At 37.8% G+C, this 13025-nt stretch overlaps 1 protein-coding gene across 2 annotated transcripts in view; it reads right to left on the bottom strand.

The window, feature by feature from the left end:
* The window catches only part of iars1 (isoleucyl-tRNA synthetase 1), a 101239-nt gene extending 90000 nt beyond the window's left edge, over nucleotides 1-11239 (bottom strand). The window contains exons 1-7 of one of the 2 annotated variants that reach the window (XM_077202572.1): nucleotides 11060-11239; nucleotides 9243-9366; nucleotides 7026-7182; nucleotides 4129-4248; nucleotides 3307-3389; nucleotides 1821-1938; nucleotides 1303-1450 (exon numbers count right to left, since the gene is read on the bottom strand). In XM_077202572.1, coding sequence (XP_077058687.1) covers nucleotides 1303-1450; nucleotides 1821-1938; nucleotides 3307-3389; nucleotides 4129-4248; nucleotides 7026-7182; nucleotides 9243-9361 — 745 coding nt within the window. In that variant the 5' untranslated portion in view covers nucleotides 9362-9366; nucleotides 11060-11239. The remainder of the gene's footprint in view (nucleotides 1-1302; nucleotides 1451-1820; nucleotides 1939-3306; nucleotides 3390-4128; nucleotides 4249-7025; nucleotides 7183-9242; nucleotides 9367-11059) is intronic. The other variant, XM_077202574.1, reaches the window with a different exon arrangement.
* Nucleotides 11240-13025: the final 1786 nt, after the last annotated feature.

Here is a 13025-nt window from a genome sequence, read left to right as displayed (position 1 = left end):
GCTGGGAAATGATTGGGCAGAGATGTGGATCACACACACACACACACACACACACACACATTGGTATTCAGCACGTCTCTCTCCTGCAGCAGAAGAAGAGCTGGTGACTCCACAGGCTCACAGCGCCCCCTGTCAGTCACTGCAGGAACCACAGGACCAGCACCAACTGGGTCAGGCTTTAAGCAGTGCTGGGCGTATGACCCAACATCCATATCACGGTATATTTCAAAATTATACATGTTTCACGGTATGTGATGGCATTTTATTTTTTCAAACTTGACAGGGTGTTAACCACATTTTCTACTGAGTGAGAGAGAAAATACTGCAGTAGATTGATTAGAATGCCCTATTTTACTGTTATAAGTGAATGTTGTAGAAAAATCCACACTAGTATTCATAAAGGTTTGCACAAAATGATGCTGTTTCAAAATAGTTGCCAGCAGGAGGCGCTGTAGAGCACAGAAACAGTGGTTTCCACGGTACACAAAGCAGAGTAGCGCTCATAAACGCGGTTTTATCAGGAAAGATAAAGAAAGATTAAATGAAAATAACATCAAACCTTATCTAAAGACAGTTCTCTTAGTAACAGTAGTAGCTAGTAATACACACATCTGTGCATCACCAGTGCCACAGTAAAAAAGACCATCTCGAATAATGTTGCGTCGCGTTACGATCGCTGTTAAAGCGACATACACCGGTCATTGCGGTATATAAAAAATTCATATCATAACAAAAATAAAAACCGGTATTCGGTATGAACAAACACACACACTCTCACACATTCTCGCACACTCTCACACACTCTCACACCCTCTCACACCCTCTCACACATGCTAAAAACACACCCAAATGAGCTATTTCTTGTTAATGATCTGTTTTTAAATGACACAGCGTTTATGTTTAACTTCTGACCAAATCTTACGTCAAACACAAACTTTTTCCAATAAAGTGTTGGAGGTGCTTTACTTTCAGAAGTTGACTTCACAAGATTTTTTTTGTTTTCAATTATTTTTTACATCCATTATTATTTTTTATTTTTTTTCCTGTTACAAAACTTTGTGACATGTCTTAATACAGTTTGTTCAGTACCAGCTATCTCAGAGGGACTCAATGCCACTAGCTGGAACAAACTGAGATTTGCATTACTATCTGTTCAAAATACATAAAAAGAAACCTAGCATTTGGGATTTGTTTACTTTTCCTGTTGTGCCGAACTCGTATCGAACCGTGACCCCAAAAGCACAGCCCGTACTGAACCGTGACTCCTGTGTACCAAACACCCCTAATGAATATACAGCTCACCTTTGACCCGGACGTAGCTGAGGTCGGGGTTGACGCACAGGGCCAGGTTGCTGGGAAGGGTCCAGGGTGTGGTGGTCCACGCCAGGAAACTCACCGTCTCGTCCTCCAGAAGAGGGAAAGTCACGATCACAGACGGATCCTGCACATCCTGAGGAGGAAATCAACCATTTCAGTCTTCAGTGTCACATGATTCTTCAGAAATCATTCTAATATGATGATTTGTTGCTCAAAAAACATTTATGATTATTATCAATGTTGAAAACAGCTTTCACAAAATCTAATTCTCAGGATTCTTTGATGAATATAAAGTTCTATTTCATTTGTTTGAAATAGAATATTTTATAACATAATAAATGTCTTTACTGTCACTTTTGATCAATTTAATTCATCGTTGTTGATTTCTTTTATTTATTCCCCCATAAATTCTGTTCTTTTGAACTTTCTATTCATCAAAGAATCCTGCACCACAGATGGAGTGAAGACATGGAGAACATCAGTGAGCTCAGCATCATCTTGACCTTGTAATTCTGATTGGCCTCGAAGTTGGAGAGCGGCGTGTTGCAGGCGGTGGAGAACGGCATGACCTTCACCCCACGATACACCAGACCAGTGTCGAACAGCTGCTTAAACACCCACCTGAAGCACAACACATCTAATGAATGTAAACGCTGAAAGCTGAAAGTCGGCTTATCTTATTTATGGGTTGAAATTTTAGGCCGATACCGATAATTCTTTATATTTGAAAGCCAATTACCGATATATTGGCCGATAAAGCTAAATCCAAATCATTTTTGAGAGCCTGATTACAAAAGAAAAAGTCTCACCATTAAAATCCACATCCTAAACACACAATAATGATGTTCTCATTATAATTTTATGTAGCCGATATGACAGACTTGTGTTGCACTTTACTGTATTTTCCTTTTTTGAAGTGATTCCAATCATATTTCAAGCAGTTCAAAACCATCATGTTGAACAGTGCACATCTGAAGAGTCTCAGCTGGAGGAAATAATGTATTATTTATTTGCTTTAATATATCAGCCAGATTTTTTTATTGGGCCGATAACGATAACATTTAAAAAGAACATATATCGGCCGATAACGATATGCTGGCCGATGTATTTTGCATCCCTATCTGATTTATAGATCTAGTGTCCTATAAAAATACAATAAAGGTGTTCAAAAATCACCCAACCACCCAGTCAAATCTTATATATTTTTACAGACTGACTGGCTGATTTTGACAGTTTTTGCCGTAGTCACACAGACAGTAATTGTTCATCTGTAAAAACACATTTCTATGGCTCCTTAGTGATAAAACATGCGTTCAGATAATGATTTATTCACTCAAGGAGCAAGAGCCTGGAAATGCGCTACTCACGTTAAACATTTATTTAAATATCCTATTTAATAACAGGAAAATGTACGCAAATTGGTTTAAATGGTTTTCTGTCTTCCACTTTTCAAATGATGGACTTAAAGTGTAAAATAGCAAAAATAAGTAAATGCAACCTATTATTTCTGTTAATAAGTCATTTGTTAAATTGTTAAGTTATTAAGTTAATGCAACCTATTATTTCTGTTCATAAGTCAACTGTTAAGTTATTAGGTTAAGTTTTTAAGTTAATCCAAACAATTATTTCTGTTAATAAGTCAATTATTAAGATTAGGTTAAGTTTTTAAGTTAATGCAACCTATTATTTCTGTTCATAAGTCAATTGTTAAGTTATTAGGTTAAGTTTTTAAGTTAATGCAACCTATTATTTCTGTTAATGAGACAATTATTAAGTCATTAAGTTTTTAAGTTAAAAAATAACACTACTTTGGATTGATCCAAATCTCAGAGATGTGAATTCAAACGGCAATTAAATCGTCAAAAGACCTTGAGTTTGCCAAAAAAACATTCTGGATTCACAATAAAATCTCAGCCAAGCTGTAAATGTAGAAGTGACTTTACATCCCCATGAGAAACAGCCAGTGCTGGCAGGAATCTTAAATCTCACCACACGGTCTCCATGAACCAGGGGTACAGGGTCTTGTAGTCGTTCTCGAAGTCAATCCAGCGGCCCATTCGTCTCACGGATGTCTGGTAAATCATAATTATACCAAAAACAAATCACGTCATTTAGAAGGAACTCGCAATGAGGAAGGAATAGGTCACTTCAAAAATCAAAATCCTGTCACAAGCAGCTCTCGAGTCCAAAAGAACAAATGACAGTAGTCCATATTCCTAGTTTTCTGAAGCTATTATTCATGGATAATCTCTCCAATCAAATGTCACATGTTTGGCATCATGACAACTGATTAAGACACTCGAGATCCAGTAACTCATTGGTGAAATTAACTAGCTAGTCATAACTGTTTTCTGTAACTGTAGTAACTCTGTTGAATATCTGCTGTTCGAGCATATATATACATGTAACAATCACACATGTAATCAAATCCAAAATAAAAGTTTGCGTTTGCATAATATATGTGTGTGTACTGTGTATAATTATTTTGTATATATAAATACACACATATGCATGTATATATTTGAGAAAAATGTGTAATTTATATATAAAATATTTATATTTTAAATGCAAATATTTCTTAAATGTATACATGCTGCCATACAAAATGATTACCGGTATACACAGTACACACACATATATTATGTAAACACAAACTTTTATTTTATTTTGGATGAGATTAATTGTTGCCCAGCAGAAAATAAATAAATAAATAAATCTGAGAAGTCTGTCGATTTAAAGGTCGATTCACACACACACACACACACACACACACACACACACACACACACACACACACACGCACGCTCGTACCTCCCACTCATTAGCATATCTCATGACGATGCTCCTGCACTGCTTGTTGTACTCCGCTATCCCCATCTTCGCCACATCCTCAGGTCCTCTGATATTCAGCGATTTATCAATCTCATATTCCTGAAAAACATCAACAATTACAGAGAGAAACCAAAGAAAGAAAACGTATTTGTCATCATCAATCAGTGCTTCTGTTCCAATCATCAGCACATGAGCATTCATGCCACACAAACACTGAAGTTTTGAAGATGGCTTTGAGAACTGTGCTCATGTAAATGTCTTTACAAGCTGTCTGACACAGAATATACACGCATTAAAAGTGCAGAGACTCTGCCCACACGCTCTTCTGATTGGCTGTGATTTTTGATTGATTTGGTTGTGAGTGCAGTGCACCTGCAGAGAGACTCCGCCCACACAGTCTTCTGATTGGCTGTGGTTTTTGATTGATTTTGTCACGTCTCATAGTCATGTTACTGGGGCCAGTTGCATAAATATATCCGTTAAGTCAGTGGCCGTTTCTCAATGTGCGTTCTTGTCTGTACTTGTGTTCTTGTGGATTTGTGAAACGTCATCAGTCGCTGCCCAAGTACTGTTTCAATTCAAAGTTCACATCTAGCCAAGTCCAGTTCAAATCCCTGGATGTGTTCTTGATCCGCCCCTTTTACCGGGGATGCATCGAGAGGTGACTTGTGCGGACTTGAGACAGCCAGGTATCCCAGAATGCATCTCGCACCAACCAGCAAATGTCAATAGCAGAGGAGAAAACCCTCGTAATATCAAAATACTACTGTTACTAGAATGTACATTTCTTGAAGAAAATGTGAAGTGGTGCTTGCAGTGGCAAACTCACCACTCGGTTGCTAGGGTGTGGTACATGATTGCATACAAGCCAACAAACGTGTCTGTACGATGTTCTGGTGCTGAGATATGGCTTATTCATGTTGTTCAGGTGGTTGCTAGGGCGTTGCTAGGGTGTTCTGAGTGGTTGTTAGGCAGTTGCTAGGGTATTTTGGGTGGTTGCTAGGGTGTTCTGGGTGGTTGCTAGGGTATAGCTGTGTCACGAAATGTAATTTTAAGAGTGTTTCAGGCGAGAATGTAGTTGTTTAAAGCTCAAATCTGTGGTTTAGTTATAAAGATAGCGCCTATTTGAAAATTGTATCTGACGTTTTGGGAGTTGTGAGATCAGGCGATCACCGGGAGTTCCGCGTTCATTAACCCCGACTGGAACAGCTTTTCCTCGGCTAGTCCTTCTGATGTTTGCCTCTGATGTCTCTAGTCTAGTGGGTAAACATGAGATATAATTTGTCTTGTGTATAAGTCGATATTTGGTCTAATTAATCAATAGTTTGTTTCATGGCAAATCGTTTTGGCTGAGGGCAAAGTGAAGTTTCATAACTTTATACATATTTAGGCTATTTAAAGTGTTAGTTCGCCCAAAAATGAAAATTAAGTCATTAATTACTCACCCCCAAGCTGTACCAACCCCGTAAGACCTTCGTTCATCTTCGGAACACAAATGAAGATATTTTTGATTAAATCTGAGAGGTGGATCACTGCTACATAGGCTGCCTGAGGGAATGAAACTTGACGGCCCAGAAAGTCATTAAAGAACATGTTTAAATATTCCATGTGCCTACAGTGGCTCAACTAGAAGTTTATCAAGCGACGAGAATACTTTTTTTCCGAAAAAAACAACATAAATAACGATTTATTCGACTATTCCTTTTCTTCCTTGTGGGCCTGAGACGAGAGTTCAAGAGATTTCCACGACGCATGCGCGAGAACTGAGAAGAGGACGTTCTTCTTCTAATACTTCTTGTTCAGTTCTCGCGCATGCGTCGTGGAAGCCTATGGAGGAGTGATCCACCTCTCAGATTTAATCAAAAATATCTTCATTTGTGTTCCGAAGATGAACGAAGGTCTTACGGGGTTGGTACAGCATGGGGGTGAGTAATTAATGACTTAATTTTCATTTTTGGGTGAACTAACCCTTTAACTTTGTAGCTTATTAGAGAGCTGACTTATGTTTGACTGAATTGTTTGCTTTATTTCTCATTGTATAGCTTCATATAGCTTTTAGGCTACTTATACTTTTATACTGTATATTATTGATCATTAAAACTGACATTTAACAAAAAAAAGACAGGGTTGTGTAATTTTATTTTATATATTTTAAAATACATAGAATATTTTTTATATTTATTTTACTATGCATTCTCTTCACTGTATGTACATTTATAATAAAATAAAATGACACAACCCTGTCTCTGTTTGTTAAATGTCAGTTTTAATGATTAATAATGTTTCATATTTTTAAAATGAAAACAAAAAAGAAGCTGGGTTGTGTTTTATATTTCGTGTTGTTATAAATATATGCAGAGAAGATAATCAATGCATGTTGCCTGAACCACATTTGTGCAAATTACTTTGCAACCGAAAATGACTTTGTGCAACTGTGAATAATGCGAGTGACCACATCACAAAAGTTTGAGCTGTATGATGGAGCTGATCTTTCTCCAGGGTTCCCACACCTCGGTTAACTTCAAATTCAAGGACCTATCAAGCACTTTCCTGGTCCAATACCCTTAAATTCAAGGACTTGATGTGGGGACACATTTGTTGTGTTCACCAACAAACGTTGAGGTACGATTGTAGTAGTTTTGTGTGCTACATGATCGTTATGGCAACATACAACACAAAGTTCCGTAACGCGTAAATGCGCGTAACTAACGTAAATCAAGCAAGCTAGTATGCACAAAATAAATTCAAGCACTTTCAAGGACCGGTATCTATGTATGTTATTTTCAAAAACTTTCAGGGCCTTGAATTTTTATCAGATTCACAAACTTGAGAAGCCTGTTTCTCCACCGGTTTAAGTGACGTTGAGTGACTCTCACCACAGGCAGGCCGTGACAGTCCCAGCCGAAGCGCCGGTCCACGTGGAAGCCGTTCTGATGGGCAAACCGGGTCACGATGTCCTTGATGGTTCCGGCTAGGATGTGGCCGTAATGAGGCAGACCCGTGGCAAAGGGCGGCCCGTCATAGAAGGTGAACCTGAAAAACAAATCAACGACACATAAACCTACATGTATAAAAGACATGTGGAAGAAGGGAACATTAGGAAACTGATGATGTCACACCCAGTGTTGGGAGTAACTCATTTCAAGTAACCTGAGTTAAGTAATCAGATTACTTTTTCAAGTAACTAGTAAAACAACACATTATATCTAACAAAATTTATTTTTCAAATAAGTAACGCAAGTTACTTTGTTTTCCCATTTATTGACTGACAGCTCTCCTGTCCTCATGTTGAGACTAATTGAAGTGCAGAGGTGTGTGTTTGTGTGTGTGTGTGTGTGTGTGTGTGTGTGTGTGTGTGTGTGTACATGATGGTTATTGTAGTTCTAGACTAAATGTGAGCGTGCATTTACTCATATCACTTGAACAAAAAAAAGCTTCAATGTTCCTCAAAATGAATAAAACAGTGAAATGCAGAAACAGAATCATTGGTCACACCACTGTAATCAAGTTCTTCGACGGTGCATTTACAGTGATGATCCTGCACACACAAAGCACAGCATCACGACACACACGACCAGACATTCACTGCTCAGACTCATTTCTAGCCAACAGAATATCTTCACAACCGAGTAAAACTGAAAACACAGAGGAGAGTGTGTTTATTCTTACTCAACTTCATAATGCTCTCCTTTTTAGAGATGCACCAATTGCAATTTTCTTGGCTGTTTCCGATTTCCTTTTTTTTTTTTAAGTGTGACCTGCCGATGCTTCTTTCAAAGAGTATAATTGACATCATATACAAACAAAAATCTACTTTTCTTTAATGCAAAATTTTATTTATAAATAAACAAGTAAAAAATAAGAACCAGTGAACCAATTTCAAACAGCACAAATAAATGCAATAGAATAAAGAGAGCTATGAAATAAACACAGCTTAAAGTTTTTTTAAGGTGGTCTAGTATTCAGGTAAGAAATGCAAAAGTTAAAGTTAAAAATTAAAGTAATCAAATGTAAAATAACACTGAACTGTCTTCATTATAAAAATTAAATATAGATTAATGCTTACAATTAGTTACATAAGTGATTCAGTCAAGAGCAGAGAGTCATTTTCTTTGTCTTTAGTTCTTTGATTAACATGACAGACTGCAGCAGGAATATTAGGCTGCTGTCACTTTAAGAGGTGCACAGATCCAATATACTGTTACACAACATGTGTTATCTTTCACAACTAGCTACCTTACAAAATTGACTGAATATTTGCCAAGACAGGCATTGAGACGTAATTTTGTGTATTTGTCTGTTTAAGTGCAGTGTAATCCACTCGTTTTGGTAATTGCGACTCACAAGCTGCTAGAGACTGAGAGGCGGCTTGTATAGATCAGTGATTGAAAAAAACAGTGGGAATTACTAAAATTATGCAAAATACAAGCACTATTTAACTGGAGCGAATGAGACGAGTAAGTGAGAGGACGCCATAAGTCATGCGGAAAATCGTCCCTGGTTGGTCGATCGGTGCATCTCTAGTCCTTTTAAACTTTATTTAAAAAATAAAATGTATCACAGTTTCTACAACGAGGTGATAATGTCAAACTTCAATTAACCTTCAAGCAACTCTAAGCAATTCACAAGTGCATCTCTCTCTCTCTCTCTCTCTCTCTCGATGATTATTCATGCAAATTCATTCATTCATGCAAATAAATGTAATCTAACCGCACTACTTTATTTCTGTCTGATTTAAAGCGGGCATATTTCTAGGTTTAATGAGCTGTAACTGACGAAACTAACCGTAATTTTTACCCTTTCAGTAAAATATTGTGCTGCAATCATCAATAACATCTGTAACCTGTCGATGCTGATAATTAATCATGGTATAAGCGGCATAATCCATGGCTAGCTGTGCTTTAAACAATTTAAATGCACTCCGCTTCGCATCGGGCGGTCATTTGTTATTTGTTATATAAATTGGTCATTTATCTGTTGAAATCGGGAAACTTTCAACTTTAACCAATACCCAACCGAATACCAAAAATGACAACTTCAAGTGGCACAGCTTACCCCACTCTCCCCCATTCACCACACATGATTGGACTCACCTGGGCCGGTTCTTGGACTGCTTCAGACACTCCTGGAAACAGTTCTTCTGCTCCCAGAGCTCAAGGATTCGCTCCTCCTCCGTTGGGAAGTGAATGGATTCTGGCACGGCTTCCACCATTCTGACTAGACAACACATTTACATGTATGCATTTGACACTTTTATCCAAAGCGACTTACGTTGCTTTAGTCGTCAAGGTACACATTACACATTACATTCTAATCAGTTTCCCTGGGAATCGAACCAATGACCTTGGCGTTGCAACAAGCGCCAACGCTCTACTGTTTGAGCTACAGGAAAGCATAAACACAACAAACACACTCCATCAGTCACACACACGCTTGACGAAACTAATATTAAAGTCCCCCTGTGGTGAAAATCCAGCTGTTAATGTTGTTTATATGTCTTTGTGGTGTTTTTAAAATGCTTTAAGACAAACCATGTGTAAATTCATAAGTCGACAGCATTGCTGAGTATTTTCTCCTTAAAACTGCAGTGAACCAAAGACAGTCTCAAAAACACGCTTTGAAATCGCTGGTGTTTCTGACGTCACAAACTACCTTGTAACCAATCAGATCAACGTGTGATCGTCAACGAGTGGATCTCTGAGCTGAGTGAGTGAGTGGAGGCGTACTAAATGAGGCAAGGGTGTCGAGTTACATTCAAGATATTTTAAGGCATGAATAATTTTTCTTTTTTTCAAGGAAAAAACATTTGAATATCTTATTATGGTGATCATAACCACTGTTAAGATGCTTTAATGGTACATTTACATAATTTTTTTCAAGCATTAAAGCATCAGTCCTCATTCACTGTGGTTTCATCGAAAAGGTCATTCGGGTTTGGGACAGGCTGTGTATGATAACAAAAATGTGGGTGAAATGATCTCCATAATTCAAAACTATTTTCTTTATGAGTGTGTGTGTGTGTGTGTGTGTGTGTGTGTGTGTGTGTGTGTGTGTGTGTGTGTGTGTGTGTGTGTGTGTGTGTTTTTACTTTTATCAAATCATAACTCTCTCATAACTCTTAACGCTCTAGCGGTTAAAAAAAGAAACTGCATGCGTCTTGCGGAAGAATATTGTTGCCGGATCTACTTCTCTCTGTTTATGTGTATGACGAGTCATGGGCTACTCCGCAGTGGTATGACCCGACTGGTCTAAAATAGTCCCAATATAAACACATATTATAGGTGTACGGTGGTAAGACAAAAACACGGTTTGGGAAATGGATTCATGATACACTCGCTTACAATATATAGTTTGAAAACAAAAACGTTACGGAATGCAGCTTTTAAATAAAGAAGATTTGTATCTATTGATTTGGTTTTTAATTTCAGTTTCACTTTTCTGACCAGCCATCTGCATAACTACAATATAACAATAAAGCTGAAATGAATGTAAACGGATAGGCTCATCAAACATTTGAATTAACTTAACGTTACTAAACCAACAACATTGGTGTAACATTACGACTGCACTGCTAGAGGAACAGACAATTTATAAAGGACTAACGTTAAATGCTCAAACTGTCTCAAACATAAACATATTCTCTCTTTTTTTAAGTATTTGGTATTGAATGATATAAAGCACTTTATGAACATTATGATGAAGTTATTTTTAAGTGTACATAAATACAGCTGCATCACAATCTGTCATCATCACACACGAGTGCGCTCGTCTCTACCACCACAGTTCACCGCTGTTATGGTTACATTTCTCTATATATGAGATCCATAAACACAGAACAGTGAGTTTATGTGTGCAGTGAGTGTGTGTGTGTGTATAAGTTCTGAATGAAGATGAAGTGTCAGAGACTTACATGCGGACCCTCACCCGGTGAACAGAGAAAGCGGAAATGATGCAACTGAGTGAAAGCGTGGCTCCGGACATCATACAAGAGTCTCTTTTCATAATAAAATCCTCATCATATAGATTAGTGATGTCCACTGATAGTAAGATTTATTTAATGATTCGTGTGTGTGTGTGTGTGTGTGTGTGTAGTTTTCTATCAGAGTTCGTGCAATGTTATTTTCCTGTAATATTATAATATTACAGGAATATATTTTCTTCTTTTTTTTTCTTATTCATAATTTTCGGCAATTACAGTGAAAATCCAAGCTGTGTTTTGAAGAGCACAGTATTTGATGTGCTGTTCTTTGATTAAAAATAATTATTATTATTATTAATAATTAAAATAATTTAAGATTAAGTTAAGATATTTAAATATTTGAAATAATCGAAATCAGATTAAATAGAAATAAAGCTCTTTCTGATTCTGATTCTGAATAAGCTACGCCTATAATAAGTGCCTGTGTGCGAAATCGCCCCCTGTACCCTTAAAATCATAGCTTTATTATATGTTTGTTAGCATGCTACGTAAGCATTTTAACTTAATGGCATGCTAAACTAGAATACAGCAGACGGATTTTTGATTTGATCAACAAAACGCTTTTCTAAATTGAGTAATTTCTGTCCATCTTGCTGCAAAAATCACCTGAGCAGATTTTGGTGGACATTGGGCAAAATAGGTGGAATCGTTTCTTTACAATTGAACAAAATCAGTAATATCAGAAAGGTGATCAGCTCATCCTTGAGTTGCGCTGGGGTCAGACAGATCAGACCACAACCTCAGAAAGTAGTTACTATGTCTGATTTTGAAGAAATTGATGGCAAATTTCTGGAAGAAACCGTGCAGCACCTTAAAACGTCAACCTGCGCTCTCTTGACACACTTCCCACATCTTTATTCAAAAATTTGTTTAACTGTTTAGAAGCAGATCTCCTAGAAGTGGTATATGCCTCACTTCTCTCTGGGTGTTTCCCAAACTCCCTGAAAACTGCATTTGTCTAGGCTCTATGATCTATCAGAGAATGTTTAAAATGGGACGGCTTGGCTCTATGCAGCGGGGATTGTGACGAGTTTCCGATTACACTCACTACTGGGCTAACAGTTTCCGTATTAGATCTGCCGCGCGAAACTTAACAATGATAAACAATTCTAGTTATTCTTATCTTGGCAGCTTAACTATGGAGAAAAATGTTTTCCGATATCAAAAGCTAATGCGACCTGGTTCGGAACATTGTTGTGTGCCGTCGTGCGTTGTGTCGGCAAGATACAACTCGACTGTGAGTTTTCATTCATTTCCCGTGGATGAGGATCTCAGAAAAAAATGGATCGTTAAGATCAGAAGGGATGACTTCAAAGTCAACAAAAACACAAAGGTGTGTAGCGTTCATTTCAAACCTGATGACTTTATGGAAGGGTCTAGTCTGAGACGTCTGAAAAAAGGTGCTTTCCCTACACTGTTTGAGTGGAACCGTTACCTAGTGCAGCCGTCGAGGAGTGTTTGGGAACGGCGAGAGAGACCGCTGCCCCCTGATCCTGACTCGGACTTACAGCAAGATATGGACTTGGATATGGAGAGGACTGGACACGATTATTGTTCAGTTCCTGGAGCTGCAGCTGTGGACATGGTATTACATGAAAATGAGGAGTTGAAAAGGGAGATAGAAGATCTACGGAAGCAGTTGGACCAGACCAAGATCATACTTCGCTTTGGTCTCCAGAGATTTGCTGGGTCCGATGAGGACATACGCTTTTATACAAGGTAAAATTATATTGCCTGTGATAACTATATGTAATAGCGTTGAAATTACCCCGAAAACACTAGTCCACGATGTTGTTATTAAATATTATTGGAGTTGTATAAGCTGCACGTAAAAGTAGGCTAAACCGACCAAAATAATAACAACAACATAGGCTAACATAATTATAAGTATGAATAG

Source organism: Siphateles boraxobius, unplaced genomic scaffold (genome assembly GCF_051911475.1).
Source record: "Siphateles boraxobius isolate OS27281-9 unplaced genomic scaffold, OSU_SipBor_1 5, whole genome shotgun sequence".
Taxonomy (NCBI): Eukaryota; Metazoa; Chordata; class Actinopteri; order Cypriniformes; family Leuciscidae; genus Siphateles; species Siphateles boraxobius.
The sequence above is the reverse complement of the archived record's forward strand: the minus strand, read 5'-3'. Positions and strand labels throughout refer to the sequence as shown.